Raw genomic sequence first — 26,823 nt, 5'->3', positions numbered from 1 at the left:
CTAAAAATAAAAGGTTTGGATGACCCTCACGATGACTTGTAAAATCAGTGGTTGAAACCACGAGAACTAGGGCTGTTGTAAGATGCATTATTTATTGATGGGTAATAAATGAATACATCTACCCACTATGAGAGAGAGACTTCGCACTTTGTGAAAAACAACATCTGACAGACACTCCCTCTATCAGATGTCAAGGTAAGACTGCCAGATAGAGACATCGGCTCTACCTCGGCTGTAAAGACAGAGCTGATCTGTAAATAAGCAAAGATCTCAATTTTCTGATCAATCCTTGTTCCAACTCTCAGCTCCAGTCACAACGAAAGAGTGAGATCACAGATTCAAGGTGTCGAGATGAGATCATAGCTTGACAGGGTGATGTACTCGAGATAAGGTAACGACCTTTAATCAGTGCTGACAGAATTTGGCCAAACCTCAAGAAATATTGTATAATCTTTATTTTATATTATTTTATAAAAAAAATGATTGACATGTAATCTAACATATATTAAAGAATAGGCAGAACAGAAATATACACCATTCTCTGATTAAATGTCCGAGGTTTTGCCTTTTGAATTTCAGTTATAGGGAGTACTCACAGTTCCCAAGGAAAAGCAGTGACTTGTACTGGAGAATAAATCATTTTAAAGCCACAAGAAAGCAGACCTGGGAACACTTGGGGATTCCTTTAGAAAGAGTCGAGGGGTGTTATTCAGTAAAAGGACAGTTGGGAGAAAAAGCATGGATGACGGCCTAAAACCTCAGAATTCTGCTGGAATTACAGACTATTACATATAAGTTATAATACAACTACATTCAACACTCAATTACAAACTAACAATTATTTAACTTTTTGGAAAAGCACTCACTCACACTCATCTAAACAATTGCTGAAATCTCAGAACATAGTGACATTGTTGAAAAAAGAAAAAGAAAAAAAAGGTCCAACAGGACAACAAATAGAAGCAGGCAGAAAACCAGTAGCTCTATTCGGATGCAACACTGAACGTACAGCTAATGTCGCTAGAAATCATTGCAGCGGTCCTGTTTACAACCAGTCTGATCGCTTTTTTCAACGTCTGACCTATTGTCAGCAATATCGTTGCATTCCAAGATCTCATCAATAACTTTAGTTAATACAATGTTTTAACAGATTAAAAAAAGACAACCCAAGCAATGAAAATTAAATCCATGATAAAAATTATTTTAAGAACCATTGTGAAAGAAAGTCCTACAGAGTTGCATTTATTACAGGAATGTATTTTTCACATAATGCATTCACACTCAAAACACGATATTTGAGGGTAAACATGTTATTCAAGAGGTTCTGACACTTTACAATGCCTGCAGAATGACACCTGTCTGGATATGAGTGCACATCATCATCAGCATATGGCCCCTTTTCTCCCTCCTCTGGAAAACTGTGTCAATACGGAGCTATAATAATCACATAAAGACATAAAATCCAACTCTTCCCTTTCAGTACGGGAGAACCAGTATAACCTGACATCTTTTATTTTGCCTCAAGGCAAGTTTGCCTCTGTGCCGGCTGCCTGTTATCTAGTTAGAGACTGAACACTATTCTTTAATAGTGTCATTAAGACAGCTGTTCAAAAGAACAGCACTGACTTTGATGGTTCCAACTATAACTGGTTTGCTAGGTAGTTAAACAACTGTGGTAAGGTTGTTAGGTAGTAACTATTGTAGCCTGTGATTCTCACCCAACACAAAAGCCCCATTTACAAGATATTAAATTCAATAGACAGTAAGAAATGATGAATATAATTAATCTCAAAGTTATCATTTATAAGCCTTGAGACTTTAGTTGAAAAAGCTCCAAGTTACTCAAGTGGTTCAAGTGGCTGAACAGCCTTGACTTTAGTAAAGTCTAACCCTTGTAAAAATAAAGGTAAAAATGACGAATGACAACAATGCAGCGTGAGGAAAGTTGCAGGCTAAGATCATATATGATCAAACAGAGTAACTGGGGAGACTGTGCCTGTGGCTGTTTTGAGCCCTAATTGAATATTTAACTTCATTTTTACACTGTCGTCTATTTACAGTAGCAGCTTTCATGTTTTTCTTGTTTATTTCTGTAACATCTATATGTATTTACTGTATATATGAAATGTTAACAGAGAAATTTGCTTCTAAAGAGTATCCTTTTAGCTTCTGCAGCATCTTAATAGTATTATTTATTTAGCTCTATAAGTAGTTTCTGAGCATATGTCAGCCAAAAAAGCAGCAGATGAAACAAATACATTTTCCTTTTCTGAGAAGCCTGCTAGCAACACACCAGCAGAAAGGTAGGAGGTAGGAGCAATTGGATTCTTCCTCGGCAGTGGCTCCAGGAGCTATCAGCTCCCATCCAGGCCCATGAAGGCAGAGGAGGATTGAGTTTGAAATGATAATAGACTCCTGAAGAAACTAATCTATTCATAAAGAAGAAAGGAGTATGAATTCTCTCACTTGCCCCCACTTCCACCTATCCACCTATCTCCTCACAATTTCTCTCAGCAGTAGCATTACAGGTCAATTTTGTAATCGAAATATACCAATTCAATGGACTCTGGACAGGACGGCAGCTAATACAGGTGAAGAGAAGCAGATGTTTCCAATTGTCTTTTTGTTCCTGCACATAGATAATTAAATGAACACCAAACTTTTACAACAGACGTTGTAGTTATTCTTGAAATCGGCTGTTATAATATTATTATTAGGGTTATGAATGCCAGGTAAAAATAATTAATATTTGCAAATCTGAACCATATTATGCTGTCTTCCATAAACCAAAATGTCTTGTAATTTCCACACAATTATTAGTGGTCACTCCTACCGTGTCCTGCACTGTGTGGAGGTGGTGCTCCATTACATGTCGGAGCTTGTTACGTCCACTGGCCCTTTCATTTCTTGATAAATAAGCTTCAAATGAAGTCTTGACAGTGTCATGCTGCAAAAAGGCAGCTGTTACAAGGCCAGGAGCATATGAAAACAAGGCAATATCAAGACCCAGATGGCCCCCGCCAGTCCAAGGCTCCTGGATCTGCCTTCCACTTCTGAATCATCAGCAGGTGGATAATGATGATGATGATGATGTTTGTGATCACCGGTCACATCTGGACTCACTGAGGAGAGAGCAGAAACCAACAGGCGGATACTCGTTATCAATATGACATCATGGAAGAGGTATTACTGTTTGCCATGTTAACTTAAATGACAAGGATGATGTATTCTATATTTGTCCTCCTGTCAACAAATTTCATGAAAAAAACAAAACCAACCAGAATCTCAATACTATCTGACTTTCCTCCCCTGTCTTTGGCAGTCGTAAACACATCTCAACCTAAAAATGGGTCAGACATACTTCATATATTTCAGTTTTAAAGTAGGTTAAAGCCATTTTTACAGCAACTGGGTGATGCTGTTTTTGGGGGTAAATAGTTTATCGGTTGGGGACTATTTTCAGAAGTGGATTAATAAGCATTTGGTGTTCTAATGAGTATTTATGGCAGCAGAAGTATATGATGGATTGACTCAAAATAAATAATAGTGCCCACGTTCATTGTAATGATGGAAGATGTCACCCAGTGTGGCTCATTTTTTGTGTTTTACTTGTTTTTTTGACAACAATGGAGCTCACATGACCCAGAGGATTTACTTGAATGTAGGATCAATTAATTTTGGGTTTTGGTTGTTTCATGGAATTTGTTGATACAGAACATCACAAGAAAATTAGTAGTTGCAGATGTAACAGGAACAGTTCATTTTAATTCAGTTAATTGAGTTTTAAAATTATGATTACAAACTGAAAGTTGCTGATTACAAACCATTCTATGAATTCCAAGTGCCTAAAAGGTTTACACCACATCTTTCACAGCTGCAATACATTAGTGCCAAACCATTAAGGGAGTTTTTTTTGTTTTCAAGCACCCTATTTATAGTGAGCTGATGCAACTAGGGAGCATCTTCAACCTCCATCTTATCCTCCGAGGTGCAGCAGAGAGCATCTTTGGTGCTCCTTTGTGTCAACACCCATGTTTGTGGTGAGATGAAGGCATACACGGTAATCACACATTTTTAGTAGTTTAACAGATGGATTTCTTTGCATTATACATTATATATTTTTATGTTAAGATCAGAGACAGAAAAGGCAGAACAGATGCTTGAATAGAGATAGAGAGGTATAACATATCTATGTAGATAACATGCTGCTTTGTATCACCTTTCCACATAATGATCCTGACTGGTTTAGCTACAAAAACATCACAACCAGAAGCAGTGCAACGGCAGAAATAAGACAATCAAACCTTCTAAGAACTTGATTAATAATAAAGTGCTGCAGTTAAACCTACAAATGAGTCAGCAAATTTCCACCTGCTGTTTCCCTCATCTCGAGATCAATATTGTCTTTTAATGGGTATTTGGTTAGATACCTGTTTTGAGAGATTTGAACGTTTTATTCTACGATATAAAATATGTCAGTAAATATTCCACTCATGAATTTGGAAAGATTTTATGCTAAAAAATACGGTTTGCTAATAAGCGGCTAAATGAGATTACTAAACGCTATCACGCTATATACACTAGTCCGTCCTCAGATTAGTGGTGGTGACATGAAGTCATGCGACCGTGGTGTAGCTCGTTTATAGCCTAACATTAGCTTTTTACTACTAGCAAACGCATTCTCCAGAGAGCTGTAGTTAATGAGCTTTCTAAAAGGCTCAAAACCACCCTGCTATTTCGGAAACATATTGCAGAGGTTGCACAGTGTATGCAGTTATGCATTTGCTGATGTCATGTGTTAGTCCTTCACATATTGTATTTTGTCACATTCTGCCATCATTATAAATTACGTATTGACATTGGCTTTTCATAGCACGTCTTTTGCTGATTATGGTACTGCTAGCATTTTGCATTAGTCTGTTCTGTGATATACTTATTTTGATTAAACAGAAATCAGAATCTTGTATTCTTTATTACCATCTTTGTATATTATATGTTACCAGAGCAGAGAATGTCAGTACAATCACATAGTCACCCTACCACTCTTCCCGCTGGTTTAACTGTCTTTAAGAGGTGCATCAGTAAACCCAAACAAACCTTTGAATAATAACAATAAGCCCTTGCAAGTAAGTAGCTGTCAATCCATTACAGCTGGACTCTTTATTTGACACTGTAGGTAAGGTTGGACACAGGGAAATAAGATAGATAAGTTAATTATTCCGGGAGGTATTGTTTTGATTTTGTTTTTGCTTAACAGAACTCATAGTGAAGAATGCAAGTGTAACGACAACACTTAACCAAGACAAGATACTGGACATATTGCATATAATGAGTTAAAGGTTTAAAAGTAGAACAACAGCATACCTTTTTGCCCCTAACCTTCAAATAGCCTGGACTTGAACTCAAACACACCCAACCATCTACACCTTTAAATATTACACCTCAACAGAAAGAGATATCGATTCAGACAACTGCGCCACACAAGCTGTCAACATCCATCTTGCTGTTTACATCTCTTTGGAGGCCTCAAGAATTGAGGGGGGGAATCCAGTGTCCCTTCCTGAGTGAAATGGAGCGTTCTCTTTAGCCCTGCTGATGTTACCTCTGTATACCTCAGACTCCATCCTGGTTCATCCCCACTGGAAAAAAGTAGATCTGAACCCCGATGGATGAACAGTTGCTCCAGGACTTTGGAGTTTCTAACGGCCAAGTCTGTCGCGGGCAGGATTAGTCTAACCCAGACCCTTTCAGAGTCTATAAAGGCTTTGTTATCTTACTGGCAGAATAAAAGACCAGCTGCAGAGGCCATTTCAACTCTTCAATTCCACTTTTTATGGTGCAGCTGAAATAGCATGCCATTACTTTCCCCAAAGAGGGATCCACAACAATCACTTGTTGGTGTAATGGCTGCATTTTCCTCAGAGGATCATTAAAGTCTAATCTAATCTAACCTTATCTAATGTCATTGTTTGCATTCAAATTAAACTGCATCAATGGTCCTATTGATTTCTATAGTAACTTGCAGAATACACGACATTTGAATGTAGAAATGGAAATGTTTAATACTGCCTCTTCTACATGTAAGGGCCCATACATCAGCTACCGTTGAAGCATCTGAGTGTGGTTTGAAATTCACTGCTTATTGATTCACCGCCGAAGAGTCCCCAGGACAGCTATTTGAAGGTCTACAGCTCGCAGATGGTCTGTATGAGTTTTGCGCCCAAGAGCATTGAACTTCAACACCTAAATCAATTCCTCTTACTAAAGATTCGAGGTTTCTAAAGCAGCAACAAGTTGTAGACAGAAGGACAGATTGTATCTTTCAGATGAATAAATGCTGCACCACTGAAACCATGAGAGTGAAACCTCAAACAAAGCCATGCACATGCACAGGTCTGACTTCAAGAGACTATCATTTGCATATGACCTGCATATCCAATGTGTATATTTTATACAGTGTATTTAATATCCTAGAGGTATGACTATAGAAATAAATAAATGCATAAAAGCTATTTAGTTATTACTTCAGAAAACGTTAAGAAAAACATTTAAAAGATAGCACTGCAATTGGAGCCATTTCTTGATAAATCCCATTTTTTGGTTTATTATCTAATAAATAGTGCACACTATTTGGTTCATTAGGACTGGAGGAGGAAAAAAATAGGTTGCAGAAAGACTGTGCTCCACTTCGTTGGGATTAATGTAGCACTCAGCTGTGCATTAAAGGTAATCTTTGAAATCTTGAAATGAATTCTTCAACTAACATGTAAGCAATGGAGGTCTCTTCATTTGGCTCATGATACTTGATTACAAACATAGACATGTACATGTTACTTAATATCTCACATACACAGTATTGACTCAGACTGCACTGTGGCTATTAATAACCATCATCACCGCTGAATCTTCTGGCTGTAAGTGGGATCTTTTTATGAATGATAATGAAGGTCCAGGCAAATGAGCATATTACCCCTCTAAAAGCACAAGTAAATCCTCAATATAAAAACCCCACAGAGCATGTCTCTTGTGCAACTGAAGTGATTCCTGCTAAATTACGTCTGCATCAGCCAATGGCTGACATTAGCTATAATGGTCTGTCCTATTTGTTGGATCCCAGTACAAATGATTTAGAAAATTTACTCGGAAAGTGGGGCAACAATGACCAATGACATGTTTTTAGTAAACCCTTAGCAGAGAGGTTAGGATATCTGAAAAGGTGCTTTATCTAAAAAGAGACATAGGTCAGAAAGAGAGGCTTACAGCTGAAGGGAAATCAATAGAAACTGATTACTGAGGACTTGGACCAACAATGATCAATACACACTAAGTGCAGCAGCAAAAAACACCTAACCAGCGTAGTGATGGAAAAAGCCTTTTGTGTGATTATAAGACGGTAGGCATTCCATCTTATAATGATTTCTTCCCAAATCTTCAGCTGGCCTGTTTGACTATAACAGGACTAATATTACTATGGAGAGGATTCTTACATGGAAACTGTCAGCTCGTACTCTATCACTCCCTAGTGACTGCAGCTTTTTGCTGAAAACAGTGTATTAGGTTATAACATTCATTACGGTTGAAATCAAACTGTATAGAGAGTGACATGAATAGTGTTTTGTGCTCATTATCTGTTGTCTCAGATTAGGATATAGGGAAAGTGTTTCAGTTTTAAGTGTTCGTAAAAAATATATACAGTGTCTATTATTGAAAGTAAAAGCACTCATTAAAAAGAAGGCTCTCTTTAAGGCTGGCAATTTATATTATGAAGTAAAAAGTCCAGGTGGCACGGAATCTGACTTCAGTAACTTTATTGTAGTCATCATTTGAAGACAGATCTACTTTGGCTTGGAATCGGCAAAGTCGCAGTGAGATCTGAGCCTTTCTACACGAATGTGTTTGGATGTTACGAGTCAACTGGTGAGCAGATGATGCATCAATTAACCAATGAAACTGAGCATGAATGAGACAGCTGAGGTGGATCAGCCGATGTGAGCAAGACTTCACTGCTCTGCCACGTCAGATAAACTAAAAAATTGAAATGATATTCTGATCACATCAAACGGGCCTCATCATCAAGCTGAAACAATGCTGTTGATATTTTGATGACATGCAACAAAACGTTCCCAACTTGAATGAAACCATCGCACAGTATACTACTGTATCAGAGCCCCTAAATTGTACTTGCGCAAATGTACTTCAATAACTCCCTGTTCTGGTTATTTCGCAGATATATTTGAAACGTTTGACAGTATTGTTCCTTTTTGTCACTATGTCTTCGCATATGATTGACAAAAGAAATGTTTAAAAAATGGTTTCATGGCTGTTCATGACACAAATATCAGACAATGTAAATTTGTGTAAATAAGCTTCCATTAAGCGTACTTTTGTTTTCAGAACTAAACAACCGTTTTGTGAAAAAGCCAAGACCCTTCAGCTTGCTCTTGACCCCCGTCTATAGGGAGGAAGCTTCACCTCCATTAAACCACATTGATTTTTGAGTTTCATTTGACAGAGTTATTCGACTTCCTACTGCCATAAACCCATGAACTGAACCCAAGAGAAGTCGAGAAGAATCTTCTTTTTAGCCTGCTGTGAACAAGTAAAGTTAGAGGGATTACACCAACATTAAGGAAGCACAAGCTAAAATCATTGATTCCGTTTTCTAATCCTTCTTTACATACATTTCCATGCAGACCAGGGAGATTTTTACAAATCCTCTCAAATTGTGCTAGGGAAAGGCCCTAAAGGTTCAAATTCAGAGAAAGATTAAGAAAAAATAACATAATCCATAATAACATTTAATATATATAAATAATATTTCTTTATAGTTTAGTGTTAGGAGGGGTGAGTAAATAATACCCTAGAAAGGGGATGTTGGGGTATATTTTAATATGAATCATGAAACATTAATAATATAATGGATGACAGTTTTTGTTAGAAGCAAACTATACTAGTACTGAAAGAAATCTGGAGATCCCATCGGCATCTGTCTATAAGAGTGTAAAAATGAGTGTGTGTGTGTGTGTGTGTGTGTGTGTGTGTGTGTGTGTGTGTGTGTGTGTGTGTGTGTGTGTTGTGAAATGTATCAATGACGATTTTATAAAAGCAGATGACATCTTTTCACAACTACAACAGTGTGAAGAAAGTTTGACTGCTACAGCCTGGCAGTGTCAAGCAACATCTGGAATGGAGATAAACAGATGGGAAAGAGAATGGGAAATAACACTTTCTGAGGTTTGGTAAATCACGCCACAAATCACAAATACGTCTTCTACAAGTAGCTGTTATTGATAATAATCATAATGAAACTGGTCTGGTTGAAGGGACATGAATAGGGTTGACAAGATATTAGAAATTCCTCCCACTATAATGCACAACTGAATAAATGGAATTAAAACAACCCCTCTCTACAGATTCAACAAAAACTGAACATTATAACATTTATTGCATAGCATATCAGTATTAAGTATGTGGGCACGCTCAGGCACACTAACAAACTTCAACCGCAAAAAAACAAATTCACACCATATAATAAGTGGCTCATTGTCTGATCCAGATTGATCTGCATTTCAGTCTGGATCTGGAGCTTTGACTGAACTGTGAAGCCCCAGGGTATTTTTGTTTTTGTCCAAACAAAAAGCACTTTTGAAGGTAAGACAATAACCAGTTGTTATACCTGTTCTTGTGGTGTTTGTTAATTGAAAAGACTGATTGTGTTGCCACTGTGCACACAGGCCTACGTGGCTGATAACATAGCTATGTCTTGACTTATTGTTGACGTGTTGTCTTGTATTGATGAGTTTTGTTTTCCATTCAGGTATTTGTCACCGTCCATTGACCGGGTGTTCTCAATTAATGGTGCCGTGGCATACTGTGGAGGGAGGACAGGACCGCCAAAACGTCCATAGCCCCAGGGCCTGAAGTAATATTTAGGTGCTTCTGTGTCCAACTTGACAGGATTCATTTCTACTGATTGAAGCACATTCATTAAGGCTGCCATTTGAGAAAAATTTCTTTGATCATATTATATAAATGTCCACTCACAACATCGCAATTACAAACAAACTTTTCAAGATTAATGTGTTTCAACGTTGACTATCGAAGATATACTGTGACTTATTGTTGCTGCTCGTTGATATGAAATTGAAGACTTTTTTTTTTCTGTATTTTTATTTTTAGTAGCAATATGTATATGGTAAAAGAAGGTGTCTAAAAGGAGGTCTAAAAGGGTGTCATGTGTGACAATAGATGTGTTGGTTGTTTGTTGCATTTCCTTCACATTAGATCCTTATGTGGAGAGTCTGAAACACACAGCATTTAGGAGTTTGCCTGACACAAGCTCCAGAAATGTTGTCATCTTTTCTGGTACCTCAATTAATCTTGTCGGGTTCCCAAAACAGCAGCCTATTTCAAGAACCTGTCTTCTATCATTTGACACAAAGAAAAATGGCTGCCACAACGGATGCTTATGTCCCCTATCCTGTCCATCAAATCAGACAGCGTAAGATGGGTTGATGCTGTCGCCATGTCTCCGATGAAGATGTTTATGGCTTGTTTTAGCTGCCTGTGTGGTTCTCCCCTGAACAAGTGCTACATCATCCCTAGTCCTGATCGTGAACCAACATCTTTGTCCTGCACCATCGCTTCAAAAGACCATAACAGCAAGAGGACACAACAGCTTTCATTTTATGTCCTGTCGGCGATGATACAGAAGGCCTTGAGAAAACGATCAGTTAAATTATCCCAGTCACACTTTGAAACACACATACATGGATACACATCACTTACGCACCCACTAAACATGCACGCTTGGGATGCGTGCACCTATAAGCTTCTTTATGGATCACTGTATAGCCAAATACATGTACGGCATATAAAGCATGACAAGCAGGATAAGTGTTATTAAAAAAAGACATGCATATTTCTGCACCAGTTGTTTTTCCCCAGAATTGTTTTGTTTACACAAGAACAAGATCAGCTGAGGAGAGAAGCTAAATGAAGAGAAACCACCTGAGACCTCTTGGAGAGAAGGCTGAGTGCTCCAATTCTCAAACAGAACAATTGAATATAGCTCTGTGCTGGAAACGGTATCTCCTTTCAATTAGATTCAGACGCCCAGAGAAAACAGAATAAATCAACTCTTTATCCACAAAAATCATATCATTTTGCACAATTTCATTAATTTACATCATCTGTACAATTACGGCATTTAATGAATAGCCAGTTTATGATGATTGATCCATCATGTGCGCTCCCTTATTGTTTTCTTCTCTATTTATTTTTGTTAGTGTTGACATAATCAAGAGGTATAATATCAGAATTTTTTTGCTGCCACAAGTGTTTATTGTATAGCAGTGCTAGAAGAGGATGTAATATTAGTGTGCAACACCTGAATGGTTCAAGAGGATTCATTAACCAGCCATAATCAATTCAAAGTCTCAGTTGTCCAATATTTTCCCATTAAACTCAGCGGTTCTTTGTGTTTGGTGCAAATTAGTAAATGTTTGCATGCTAACACGCTAAACTACGGTGACCGGACGTCTCGGTTTGTCCAGGATTGTCCCGGGTTCAAGCTGGGTGTCCTGAGTCCTGACAAAACACTAAAATTCTCTGACAAATTGTCGAGGGTTTCACCACATTTAAATTAATAATACTATAACTGTTTTCAGCCTTACATAGCCGTTTATCATGTTCTGTCCCACTTATTGTTAACAAATAAAACAATGCACTAGGTATCTGAATTCAACACTGATTTGCCCGCTGTCCACATTTGCAAACTCCATTGATAGACAGTTTAGTATGGGAAGTCATTTTAGTGTTATAGCCTATAAGTTATTTATAAAACACAAAAAGATTTGGACTGTTTTGCTTTAAAAAAAAAAAAAATCAGGCAGAGGATGTGTCGCAGCCATTTAGCCAGCAGCCTGCACAAGTGCACACCTTGTGTTTTGATTTAGAAGGTGTCTGACAATCAATAATTGTATTACACCGATACAATCCCTGTGTTTTGTGTTTACTATACCATATAGTTAACACCGGCACTTAGGGGTCCCGTTTTAAGGATTCGAAAATATACCCTACGCTAAACTAAGATGGCAGCCATGGTAAACATTATACATGCTAAACATCAGCATGTTAGCATTGTCACTTTAACTATGTTTGCATGCTAACATTAGCATTTAGCCAAAAGCATTGCTGCACAGTAGCTACAGCCTCACAAAGATGCTAGCAATGACTCTTGGTCTGTTTTGTTATTATCAACAAGCACCATGTTAAGGCTGTATTACTAACAGGTCTGTAACACTCAGCCTCAGTCCTATTGGTTCCACCCAAAGATGTAAATCTTTCAAAACGGTTAAATATATATAAATATATAGTTAAAAAATGCTAAGCAATTTCCTAAAACTGGGCACTGAAGCTTTTAGCAAACATTTCTTCAAACTAAAGTGCATTTATTCAGGACTATTTTAGGTGGCTGATTAATACATATTGTGTACACTTGTGGGTATTTATGGCAGCAGGTTAGTGTATGTGTCACGGTTTAGGCTTTGCCCCCTGTGTTCCTGTGTCTCTGTGTCTGTCTGTGTGTTTCCCCTGATTGCACTCATCCTTCTCACCTGCCCAGTCCACCCAAGCTGCCTTCAATCTCCTCATCACCCCACACATATATACTCCCCTGCTTTCCCTGTTCTGGTTGTCAGATCGTCCTTGTTCGTTCCCCTGTCTGTTCCTGCATTGTGTCTCTCTCGCGTCTGCTCCAGCATTTGGTACTTGTGTTTGCTCCTGGTTTGTACCTTTGCCTTTCTTTTGTGACTTTGCCTTTTTGTATTGTGTTTGGATTTTTGCCCGCTCCCTGTTGGAGTCGCTTTGAGTTTTTGCTTGTGACTTTTTAAGTAAAGAACCTTATTTTTTCAACTTCACCTCGTCTCCAGTGTCTGTCTGCGCTTGAGTCTCAGCTCTGCCCCTCGGGCGTGACCGAATGTGTGATTGACTCAAAATAATGTACAGCGTATGCGTCAATGGTTATGAAGGAAAATGTCACATAAAGCAACAGTGTGGCTGTTTTTAACAGTCTGTGCTGGCAGAAGGAAGAATTGAAATGTATTCATTGTTGATCTTTTTAACGGGACTTGTTGGAAGTAAGCAAAATATATCACCAAGCTGACTTTTAAAAACAGAGACTCTTATCATAATGAACAAGAAGTCAAAAAGCATTTTAAAAATGTTTAACTGTCTCAGTGTGTCTGCTCTGTCCAGAGACAGTTGGAGTCCTTGTGGGTACACTTATTGCATTTCTTGTAAGCTTACTGGAAAGCAATCATAGACTGGCCAGGTTGGTAAACACAAACTGTGTGTTTACTGACGGCACATCTCACACTATTTGGGTAGAGAAAATAAAACTGATACCTTTTGTGGCTGCCTAGCACAGTTAAGTAACTACGTTATGTTTAACAGACAACATTGGAGTAATCACATTAAGAGAATCAGCAGAATGATTAGTAAAGGTTTGTACAGTAAGGCTAAGAATAACTGAAACAGAGACACAAGTTTGCACTCCTTAGATAAACATCATCCGACAATAGTTCAATCACCTTGAATCAGGTCAACCTGCCTTTTGTCTGATTTAATTTACCTGCAGTACTTAAAGCTAACATATTTCAAATGTCTGGTCTTACCCCCAATAAAAGCCGCATCCATCCTGTTTGTGCAATTACGGAGAAAAGCAGGATCAATGGAATCTAATTTAAGGCAGAAGCATTATTCTAAAACACAGAGCCCGGTGCATCTCTGCATGGAGCCAGCAGAATGATTAAGTGCCTTGGTTATATCCTGTATAGCTCTTCTGCACATGCCACAGTGAGAGGGTTCATGTCCTGGATCCCATCACCCCAGCCTCTATTACATCCTCAGAGCAGTCAATACTGGGCTCTGACCACCAGTCAGTCACTCTCAGGTTGCACACACAGGCAGAATACAAATTAGCTTGGGAAACTCAAATCTCTGCATCCGCTCTGTGTCCACACCTTTTCTAAACAGGCTGCTGTTTGGACAAACCTGTTCCCATAAATTTGGTTTGTTATAGAAAAAACGATCTACAAGGTACAATATCACTAAACATGCCAGCTGAAAATGTTAGAAAGGGGTCAAATATACAAAACTAAGAGAAATGTAAATATTTTTGGGATGAAGGTTGAATCAAACAGCAATTTGAATACATAATTTAACATTTTTTAAATGACTAATCGATTAATCAATAATGTAAATAATCAGTCTTGACGATTGAGATGCACTAACAAAGTAATATTGTTGGCATAACAATCTTTAATCACTTCCTAGACCGAATGAGAACAATTGAACTGGCAATAACAAACAAACAAAAACCTTCATTCCCAGCGACGAATGATAAAAGACAAGCTCAAAACAACCATGTTAAAATTGCATCAGATGGAGTGAGAGAGTGTTAACAAAAGGAGAGGATGTGTTAAATTTTTCATGCGCAGTTCCTTTTTCCACTGAGGAAAACAAAACATACGGGCCTGATCAAATTGACATGTGCTGGTAAAGGTCTCTGCAAACCTGCCCTTCTTTGTCTCTTTTTCCTCATCAGCATCGGCTCATATCCTCGGACTTAACCCACACTTAATTCAACTTCATGCAACACAGAATTGACAACCTCTTTCACAATATAAACAGGACAAGGTAATCCAGCTATTTTATCTCTGTGTTCAGAAATATAATATGAATGGTGGCATTAAAGGTCCAGAAAACCTATTTTCTCAGTCACCTCTTCTCAGCAATGGAGTCAGATATGCATATTACATTTTCTGTTAAGTTACAACAATTTAGCTTATTTTACAAGACATATTCTGTGTATTTTTTTTTTTTTTTTTTGAGCTTGTCAAACTGGTTTGAAGTGGGCGGGGCTCGGTTGGAAAAAGGTGACGTCATTGTATTTCAGAGCACCAAGCTAGCAGCTTGTGGAAGACTTTGGTGATGTACTGTGAATGCGAATCAGAGGGATGTTTTGCTCTCTGTTTCAGCCGTGCAGCATTGTGAAAAAGTTAGATGCTGAGCTCAGCATGCCGTTAACCACATCAGCAACCAATTGGAACACACTGGTCCCACTCAAGATTGTGTTAACAATAAAACATGCACACACAGTCAGAAAATAGTTGATTAAAAGGAGGAGATTGCTAAACCAAGAGGCCTACTACCATGAGTTTCACAGGTGGTAATGAAACACCTCGATCAAGACTTATTTAACAGTTTGAGTAACACACCTTACAGTTGGGAAGAGAGTCTAATAATTAGCATGGCAATATCATAACCGATATTACACTATTCAGAGAAGACGCTTTGCCTAATAAGGTTTTTGAATTTGCAGTGTTCCCTCTCTTATTAACCTTCCATTAACCTTTCGGTAAACATAGGCAGCTCTGAGCATTATTCCCTGGGATCACCCACCAAAAGGCTTGGCCCAAATTCATCAAACCAGCTGTGGAATTGCTTATGGGTGATTAGGCCACTGATGGCTGCTCGCCTCACTGAAGATGAAGATCTTGCAGAAGCTGCATGGGAGCAAGGAGGTTACAAAACAGCTAGAGCTTCATTTAAGTCTGCATGTCCTCTGTCACACAGGCAACTTGAGGGATTCATTGGTGATTGGTAAATCAATATGATAGGAAACACTGATGGTGACAATTTTGAACGCCGTGTTTGCAAACTGAACCCTCGCTGTTATTTAGTCTAAAGTGTATTCTATGGTATTCAATTTTAGTTTGTAGAAAGAAAGTTTAATAGCAAGAATTTGTAACATATCTTGTACCTTTTCTCTCTAAAGTATTGAAAATATGAGAGAATATGTATCTTTTTTTAACTGTTACTTTAGTGTAAAGGGCTATGAGGAACTGCAGCAACATTTGAGAAATTTAAATCGTGAGTTTGATAATTATCTGGGTGAAGGCAGAGGCAAATCATCAATTAATCAATACGTTTGGCTTGGACCTTCCTCGGCAGCATCTATTTAGATAATTCACAAGAATAATTACAGCATGTCAAAGCTTATAGAAAAGCCAAAAGACTGTAAACAAGATCCTTTCGACGTCCAAAAACTATTCATACCATTAGGATTTCTTTGAGGAGAAAGATGCGAACAACTTTTTTATAAACTCATTTTTTAAAAGATGAATTCATGCAACAATATATGAGTTTACAATAGATGAAAAAAGAAACAACATTCTGGTTAGAAATGATCATAGTCATGATTTAAATAAAAAAAACAATGGCTGTTGGTCCAAAACAGTGGTCGCTTGTGTCTAAGTCACACGCTTTGTTGATCGGTCTATCTTCCCTGACCTCATACCTCAGCCTTCTTTGTGACCGTCTCGCCCACTGAGTGAGTTTTCATAGTGCAGAGTCTTCAAATTGTAACAGGATCATTAATGCTCTCCGAATCCTGAGGGCAGAAAACACTCACTGGTTCTTTACTTTTGGTGAGAACCACAGTTGCAGTGGGTATTTTTCCCCCCGATGACCACAAGTGGCAACAATGAGCCCATTCCACACCCAAAAACAAACGTGAAGCAACACAAGGGAGATTTATACTTTATGAGCAGTGTTTTCAGATTGTATTTTTCAGTGCAAAAGAGAAAAGAATTAAAGGATGAAGCTAACTTGTTTCTCCCAGCCTAGTTTATTTCCCCTCTGATGAGGCCTTTCCTGAGCTTTTCTCTGGGAACCCTTCAGGACCATCTCCCCCTGCAGTGGTTCAGGGTCCTACCTATTTGAGACCTTTTACTCCCGTCATTTACATGATCACAAGAGGCCCTTTGGCAGATAAATATGAACATGATTTTTGATGCATCTGAACACACAACAAATATTGTTATTAAAACTTTCCCGTGTGAACGGTCTCAGGGGTGAAGTCAAATGTATGGCCCAACTGCTGACCAAGAAAGAAAGACTGCCAAGCTGTTTGATACTACAGCATGCAAAAATAAGTAAGTAAAAGAGTAGAGCGTATGTTTCTTTTCATAGACTAATGCATTTCATGCTTGATAGAACAGATGTGCACATCTTTTAAGCTACTATGATAGCAATTATATGCAAATCCTACAGCTTTGAATACAAATAAGTATTTACTTGAATTGCATTTCTTGTCTTGGCACATACGAATGACTACTCTTGCAACAGCATGAGCCTGCAGCCACTTCACCACCAAGTGCATATACAACTGCTTACAGGGTAGTGTCTGACAGGATAAGACCCTGTGAAGCAGCAGTGAATGAATTGGTTAGACCGAAGGGTCTTTCTGTTTGTCAGATTGTATAATTTCTGCACTGAATTTAAATTAAAATGTAGGACCACTGGTTATGAATCATTTTTATGTATAATCTCTACTGACCTTGCAGGCTTAACGGATCAGTGTGTAGCATTTATGGGGATCTATTGGCAGAAATGGAATATAATATAAATTAAAAGTATGTTGTCTTTAGTATATAATAATATAAAAACAGGAATCCTTGATATCTGGGTCCTCTTCACGAAGCCAGAGACCATCTTTCTACAGTCGCTCAAAATGGACAAACCAAACCCTGGCTCTAAATAGGGCCATTCGCATTTCACTCTTTCGTGTCAGCCACTGTACTTCTCCTACACAGCTGGCACATGGGTGAAGTTTCAGTTGGGTCCAACTCAATCTCACCGCTATATTACGCCAAATCATACAAACTGCACCTTTAAAGGGACAGTTCACCCCAACAACCCAAAATACTTATGTTTCCACTTAACTATAATGCTATTTATCTATCAATATTGTTTTGGTGTGAGTTGCCTAGTTTTGGAGATGCCTGCCTTCTCTCGAATATAATGGATATTGCACTCAGCTTATGGTGCTCAAAGCGCCAAAAGTATACATTCAAATCGTCGACAGCAATGTTTCTTTGCAGAAATAATGACCTGGTTACTCAAGAAAATCCACAGATCTTGTTGTGAGCAGTTTCATGTAGGAACTATTTACACCAAACATATCACAGCGCAGAAGGAAGCGTCCATCTACTCATAGACGAAAGCTTCGTGCCTGTGACAGCGCAAGATGCAAACATTTATGGCGTCTTCCTCAGCTGAGCTGTAATTTTAGCTAGCGCAGTGGTGCTAGGTGAGCTATTAGTCTCAATTAGCTGTAAACTATAAACACAAACCTCTTGGAAAGAGACATTGCTGTAGAGTTTCTTTTGTTTTATCTTGGCGCTTTGAAACCACATCCTGAGTGTCATATAGTCCTATGATATTATGACATATAATGAAGAATGTCGTGTGTGATGATGTTGAATTGTATTGCACAATACTTAGTCTGCCTTCACTGAAATAAATACGGAAAACAAAACATTAAATAAAAAAATAAAAATATATTAGTTTTAGCTACTTTATCTTATAAACTGGCAACTGATTTTTATTTAATGGGTTTAAGGAGAGTGATGTGTTTTTGTGTGTGTCTCCCAGAGGACTCCAGTCTAACCGTTCAACCTAATCCTCCGGTTCAGACAGGCTCTCCCTGCAGTTGATGAACTTTGTGATCCATTAAGTGGCTTCATCCCCTCAGCGGGAAGAAAGGGCCCTACACCCTACCCTCCAAGGATTAGGGGAATCCCTTAGACATCATCAAAGGGACTCCAAGGTGAACAGTGCTGCTGACGTTCTATAAAGTGTCGCCAAAGAGATCATTAACTCAGGTGAATAGGCTCAAATCAAAGGCTGGTCATGTATACGTGTCATTTTTGAGCACCGAACAGAAAAAGGTATGACATCTTAATACAATACAATCAATTTACTGCCAGTGACCGTTACTAATAACAGGATTAAGCTTGGGCAAATAAAGGCAACAATGGTTCAGTCAGGAAGAATGGCACTTCGTGGAAGTTCACATGCTCCACAATCAACTTTCAACGACGCTTTCATACATTATTTTATGGGCTTTTTCTAAAGCTCTGTGAATCAAACTAGGTAGTACATTCTTTTTTAGTGAGTTGATTTAGCTTTTCTTATTCTACTTTTTGAGGCTCAACCCGCTTTAAACACTTTGAACAACTCTACGCCTCGCAGATACTGTGAATACTTTTAAAAAACAGCTCAAAACCCACCTTTTTAGGTTGGCGTTTGAGTAAAAACCCATGTCCTAGACCTGCTCTTAAAATGTTTTAATTTTTATTATTTTATTTTTCTCTGTGTATGTAATTTATTGACCCTAGGGTCACATTGTGTTTTTTATGCTTTTAAATTTCTGGTCTGTTAAGCACTTTGTGATGTTATGTCTGTGAAAAGCACTCTATAAATAAATGTCATTCATTCATTCATGTGATGGCCTGCCTTTTTTTTTCCTCAACACTTAACTCTTCAAATTAGCTAATAATTACATATTTGTTGCAATATGATCTTTTAGAAGTCACCACCATCCTCACAAACATGAGCACATGTAAAGATTTTTTTTCAAAATACACTGTATACATTGATGTTGACTTTAGAAATCTGAGCTTCTTATATAAGTACATAAGAAGATTTGACTTCCTTTCTGGATACAAGACCCATTGGAGAATCTATCTTGCATTGCCTGTATGCAAATGTCGGTCCTTTGTTTGTGTTATTGTTAAAAGCTACAGTACAGTGGAAAAACTGGTGGCAGATAAACAATTACACAAAATGTTCTTTTTGGCTCCATTCAGGTGTTGGCTTGTCTGGCTGTTTTCATCATATCATAAGCCAAGAAGACTAAACAATGTCAAAATACTGTTTAAATACCAACCTTGCCTGAAAAAAACAATTCATCTTAAAACAAAATTATTATTTTTTTTTAATACTTTTATATAATGTAGAGAATTCAACAAACTTTTTACAATTTTCATTAGGGATGTACTAATACCAATATCAGATACTGACTCAAAAAGCTGGATTGGGTATTGTAACCTATGGGGCCAATTTATTCAAATAAATTCTAACAAATAATCCATCACAGTGATGTTTCGTTGTCTTTTTGTCAGTTTTGAGAGGTTGCTTCAACATGTGCAGTTGGGAGTCAACGACTAAAATGTATTGCATTTACGAGCTGTTCTCATACAATCAAACTCAGACAAACAATAAGCCCACATGGGTAGTCGGAGGAGAAAAAAAGACATTTTGTAGTTTATTTGCATTAAAAAAGGTTGCTGTGTGGCAGACTGTAAAATCAGGCTTGCTTGAGCAATCTTGAACACAGTGGCTGCTGATAATGAAGGAAAAAGGGGTACACTTTGGAAAAAACACAGAAATGTTTTGATGACTCACAGTTTCAAAGCATTTGGTTCTTTGTCATAAATTCTTCTAAATCCTCATTTATAAAGAAATTATTTTCCCTGTAATGAAGATAATGGTGCCACAGAAACAGAAACACTGGAGGTCTGATAAGTGTAAGTGTAAGATCAGCACAGGGGCACAAATTGTGTGTCATAATAAGGATACTGCAATTAACTGTAATTACGTTAATAGGATTAAATTCATACTGCAGACATACTTCTATGAAGATCATTGTGGAATGTATATACGTGATACTTGCCCAAAATAATGTTGTCCTCTGCAACCCCTGTATATATTGAGCCATCATGCACAGCACCTTTCAGCATTGTATAATGTACAGAAATCCCCGGGGGGGAAAACAGCCGCAGTTTATGACAGCAGGCTAATATTTCATCACTAAGCATCTATGCAGAATTATTTTAAGATAAATGTCCAGTGGTGAATATACAATGCATCTCAAATGATTCCCTCAAAACAATGACAATCACTTATATCAAAGATGATCTGACTTACCATCTGATGCAATTTTTCATTTTATCAACAAAATGAAGCTTTGAAATCGCAATCAGCTGCCACCATTTCTCATATTAAGTAACAGAAAAGGTTACTGTCTTCAAGTTTCATTCCAACATGTGCACTCCCTGTAGAAATCAAGTCAGTATTCATAGTGTAAAGACCATGATGCTCCAGCTGAGCAGTGCCATGAATTATATGAAGCTGCAAGGCCACAACTTTCATTTGAACTTTTTCTCAACAAGCCCAGACAAGGTGTGAATGTGGCATGAAATGAGGTACGGAAGCAGGGCCAATAGATATTTAATTAATGCTAGGCCTGACTGGAGGGCCCAGGCTCATCTGCTGCATGTCTCATCCAATATGCATGATTTACAAGCGTGCTTCTTGCCACAGCAAACTTTCCACTCAATAAGGAGCATCAATGTGAAGTGGTGTACACGGCCAGCACACAGAGGAAGCAAGTATTTTATGCAGCAATACTATGTAAGTTCTGGCAAAAGCTATGTGGAGTATGCCAAACATCAGATATATCTGAGAGAACTAAATGCAATGAAATATCAAGAGAACTCCGGGAGTGCCTAAACTTTGTACTTCAGGATGACAATTTGTATTAAATGCCTTTGTAATTTCATTTAAAATATTTATGAGCAAAACAAAGTATAAACACCTTTGCAGTTTTGGGAAGCACTGAGTTGCAGAGGACACCTTTTCCTTTTCAAACCCTCCTGTTTTATTAATGAATACCCTCTATAATGATAAATCTGGTGCTGCCTGAACTGAAATAAGATTTGTACATCCTGTTAGCAGGATGGCATGTTTAAACTGTTTGACATGCATAGTGACTCAATGGTGTTATTATAATGGACTGAGCAAACTAAACCCAACTAAAAGTTGAGTGTTTTATGATTTAGGAAACGGATATGTTTAAGAATATTCATCCGCTGCTGAGGAGTTGCACTGGTTTGATGTACATCAAGGATTTGCATTGTTGACTGTGTAGGATTTAGCAATACAAGGACTTTATTTTCTGTGCTGTTGTCTAATTGGGTATCTCTTAATGTGAAAACACTCTTTTGTGCATGTTGGGCGATTGAGAGTTAAGATGTAACACTAAAATATCAAAATGATTTTCATCTCATGGCCAATGCTGATGAGTCTTCAATATAATATTGGTGGGTCATGATGGTGTTCTGGTTTTAATCATTGATAATTGGGTGGGATGATGATGGCTGGATGCGCACTTGATTTGATGTTATGTTCTCACTGATGCACATTGTTTTATGTGAACTTGCACAGTGGATTTAAAATATGTTTTACTTGTTTTTATGTATTTTATTCTGATTTATATTCAAGTCGGTGTGTGTTCCGTGTTTTGCCTGGCAGTAAGACAAATTTAACCTTTGGACAATAAAGTTAAAGTTGAAGTAAAAGAAGGTGTCAGTGTTACTGGCTACTGGCTGTGAGTGACCGTTATCTAGTGGGAAGCTAGAAGAGCAACATCTGAGTAGGTGGTGTGTGTTTGGATATTAGGATATATTTTTGGATATATTATCTTGCAGCTCCTGGGATGTCACACTTCATGTATCAGAAAAAAACAATTACGTCCCTAAGTGCATTCTGAAAAGCCTATTAGTGGTGTAGAGATAAATCGCGAGGAGACAAAATATTAGGATTCTTAAGAACAGCTAATGTGAAGCCAGTGATATATCCTGCCCGAATTAATGGAGGCTTCATTAAACAGGAGTGGAATTTAGACATTTTAAAATCCTATAATATTTAACATATTTCCAACATATCTTCATCTACATTTACACTCCGATCCTTATAGAAAGCTTAGGGCGACACATTCCCGCCCAGGCTGCTGTCCTATATGAATTCGGCCTGTAACAGGACATCATTTTTCCTGCCTGGGCCATCTGTCAGCCCCCAACATTGCCTACGTTACATTAAATAAATGCCTGGCTTTTCTCAGGAGCCCACAGCAGCGTTATTAAACTGCCTACCTGTGTTACGATGATAGATCTCCCCCAAACTTTGGACCCCCAGCAAGCCCAGGTTACCCATAAATGCAGAACATAAAGAGATTGCTTGTGCGGACAACCGGTATAAGCAATGAAATCAGGCTGCACACAGCTGACTGGGTCTCTATTTCAACAGAAGGCAACTGGAAGGGAAGCAGCTGTGCCAGTTGACTGTATTAGACTTTGATAATGGCATGACAAGGACAAAAAGAATAAAATAATGAATGCTAATGATAATATATGTTAGTGAATGTGTTTTGAATTTCTCAAGGAAAAATCCACTAAAAGAGATATCATCCCTAAAGGACCTACGGAAAGTACAGAATCCATGCGTCTCACATAAGATGTATCATGTACATGCGACGCCGTATTACTGCTAATGCAAACCGAGCATTTCCTGCTGCTGCTCTTTCACTTTACAAGCGTCAAACTGGTGAAACGTGGAGCTGTTTTTTATTTTAAAGGAGTCACAAGGAAACACAATGCATTTGTCACAGAGGTAAGTTGCTTCTCTGTTTGCTGCCACATAATCAATTAATTATGCAATAGCTTGCTGACAGAAACTAGAGAATCTAAATCTGCTTCTGCATCACAGTCACAATCATGTCTGCTTGCCAATTTCCCCACCAAGCCCCAGTGACAACTATGTGGATGGTGAGCGTGATAATGGATGGTTCTAATGGTCAAGCCTGGACCACACATTAGGAATCCGGTCGATTCACAGTATTGCACACAGGAAGTGCTGCCGGCAATCAATGCTAGGCTAATGTGCGAAAAGGAGTAAGTTGAATGTCAGTGTTGCTAATCAATAACTATTCATTTTCAGCGACCGCATTTCCACAAATAGGACACTTAATATTGTGCGATTGGATAATTACCATGCCCAATTAAGGATGTGTGACACTAAGCGATGGATGGCGGATGGAAAACATCTGCCACAAGGTGCTAATGGAGACACGCACCAGACTCTGATCGACAGTTGGGAGATGGATCTTGATGTCTGCAAACTGTGGGACGCCAAGTAAACCTGCAGGAGTCAGATAATCCTCTCTACCTCCACTGCAACTCAGATAATGGATGTACATCCTCTCAGATTCTGCTCTAACAGGACTACACCGCTCCAAAGGGAACAGGACACCGGCACTTTACAGTCACTTCAGTATTTGTTGCTTATCCTACACTTTCTTCGTTTCTTTTCAAACATTCTCCAATTGCTGAATTTTTTAGATAAAAAACAAATCTGAAACAAATTAGTCATATTCTTTATTTTCACTAATATAGAGAACATTACATAATTCCTCCAATTTCAGCACTGCCGCAGCTTCTTTTGGCTACAGAGTCTGAGCTGACTCAGACATGTTTTGAGACCAAAGCGACAGAAAGTCAGTACAGATTATCTTGTAGTGGGATGGAGTGACATCTCAATCTCATTCACCCAAATCCATCTGAATCCAGCCTAGGCCCTGCTGATCATGTCACCGTATTTATTTTTTATGACTCAACACACACACTCTAGTAGCGTTGGCCAGCTCGGCATTCAAACATTCATAACTGTACGTAGCCCACTCTCGCTCACTTTCTTACATGCAGTGAACCCCTAGCACAACATATTTTGCCAATAATCCCAAAAAAGAAAAAAAAAGAATATTGTCTGGTAAAAGTCATCACTACATGCCATCTCAAAATCCTCTTTTCAAATCCAGAACCAACGTGACCAACAGGCACTCAGTAACTGTGATGCAACAATAATCTGGGTCAATACTGTTGAAATGCAGAAAACATGTATTTGTTGTACTTTAACCGTTACTCTGTCTGCATCTGTGTACACAGACAAACACTCACAGGATGTAACTGAGCCTGAAGATGCCCATTACAATTGTGATAAAGGATACTCTTTATTGTCATTTAAGTGGTTTCATCATGTTGGTTATCAGACTCTTGGTTGTTGACTGTCAAGTGAAATGTAATAATTGGATTAGATGCATGGTGAAGATTTCGGTGACTGTGTAACAGGAAGCGTTTTGATGCATCACTGAAGGTCGTTCCCCAAAAAATATGTTCGAACTTCCTGTATATAAAGCAGTCTGTCAGTACTGGAGGCACTAATATGTGCTAGCCTATATGCATTAATTAGATTCATTCATGTTGTGACCATTTTTGACAGGAGACATGTTGACAGCTGATGTGCAGGTCAAACAGATTACATTAACGATAGCTCTGCTGCCTTCAAGAAGATGAGGATAACTTAAATCATCTAACACAATGGCTTTAAGTTTAAGGGCGACACCCTGGTGAAGGATTGCCTCAGTATGTTTCTTTCTTTGAGAATATGAATTCAAGGCTTTAGAATTAAAAATGGATACAGCATGAAATCAATAAAACACAATACTAAAATAAATTCATCAATATAGCTTCATTACAGTGATTTTAGTTCTTCAATTATAAAAAAAAAAAAAGAAGAAGTAAAAGACTGATTTGGTGACATGGTGAGACAGATGATGACATTGAAGAAGTCACCTCCTCCAGGGAATTGCTGTAATAAAGCTCCACGGGGCAACTGTAGATAAGTTGAAAAAGGCCAGGTCAGAAAAGAGTTTCTAATCCAGAGCTAAACTCTATCACATCCACTCAACTGGAGCGAAACATCCTGTGGCTGGTCTTCGCCAAGGCTCATCTAACCAACCTGCCTATTGCTGCAAAGATTATTATTCATATAGAGCAAGCCCTCTGATATATTTAGATGCTGAGAAACAGATAAAACACACGAGAACATGCAAAAGGTGCTGCTGATGGTGCACAGAGTGGCACCAAACCTTGATGGGGCAATTCCTTATATTTACATAGACAAAAAATCTTTCCCATTGAATTCTGATGTTACTTTCTGAAGCATTACCCACAGGATCCACAGAACATCTGGTAGGATTGTGAAACATGATGAAACCTCTGCTGCAGTGTGTAGAGTTTTGGGAGTTGTTTCCAGGGGATGCATAATAACGACAAAGTCAAGGCTGCTTCCAGTGGTATAATTCAAAAAGCAATTGGAGAGATAATAGAAACACCTTCAATATGTGTGTTGATAGAGAATTTAATTGCTCAAAACCCGCCCACAACGTTATCTATCACTGTATTTCATTTTCACTTTGCAATTAGGTGAAGCATTGAAATCAATTTCAGACAAAATGCTGAGGTCAGTGAGACATTACTTTGATTATTCTACAGGCATTTTGGTCTTGAGTAATGAGGAAAAAGTATGTATATAGTTCCACTGCACTGTGTTAGGCTGTCAGAACTGCATGTTTATTGTTGAAAAATGCATCCTTTGGCCAAGATTCTGATAGTTCATTTCTTTTTTCAACTCCGCCTTAAATGTGTTTGAGTCAGAACATTAGCCTCTTGTGTTTGATGGAACAATTACGAGTGAGTAAATATTCATCATTCATCTTTTGCAGCGACAAAGCTGAGACCATTAAAAAGCTTGCAAAAGCTGACCCTATTAACAGGTTTTTACTGCACATAAAAGGACCCAGAGCATTTGTTTTATTACTGTGCTTTCTCCACGCATGGCAGACATAAACACATGTGGACGAATACTGAAACTGTTATTTAGGACAATAATGATACGCTGTTCCCAACATGTTTTATGTCTCTCTGATTGTTAGGCACAGCCTCGACCCCTCAAAGTTAATTGAAAAGAAATGAAGAAAACCTTTGACAGAAACTGACAGAAAAATCCCCTGTGTATGCCAACCGCTCCAGTTTTGGCATGTGTGCCTTTTACTACACAATCATTCATTCATTCATTGGAGACATTCAAATGAAAATGGGAATTTTGCAATGAGATGGAATACATTTTCTCCTGCTCCAAGAAGAAGCACAAAAGTGACTTAACCTGTTTGCTTTAAAAAGGACTTTAGTCTTTTACTCTGCTGGGCTGCTCAGCCGCGGGGTCTACTGCCTGCTT

The 26,823-nt window shown here is 38.3% G+C and overlaps 1 protein-coding gene across 1 annotated transcript in view; it reads right to left on the bottom strand.

The window, feature by feature from the left end:
* Positions 1-382: 382 nt before the first annotated feature.
* The window catches only part of gpc5a (glypican 5a), a 107,503-nt gene continuing 81,062 nt past the window's right edge, over positions 383-26,823 (bottom strand). Inside the window, exon 9 of the mRNA XM_076078084.1 lies at positions 383-3,122. Coding sequence (XP_075934199.1) covers positions 2,965-3,122 — 158 coding nt within the window. The 3' untranslated portion in view covers positions 383-2,964. The remainder of the gene's footprint in view (positions 3,123-26,823) is intronic.

The sequence above is a fragment of the Anarhichas minor genome, unplaced genomic scaffold (genome assembly GCF_050575085.1).
Source record: "Anarhichas minor isolate MPS153535 unplaced genomic scaffold, ASM5057508v1 ptg000062l, whole genome shotgun sequence".
Taxonomy (NCBI): Eukaryota; Metazoa; Chordata; class Actinopteri; order Perciformes; family Anarhichadidae; genus Anarhichas; species Anarhichas minor.
This window is presented reverse-complemented; position numbering and strand designations above follow the sequence as displayed.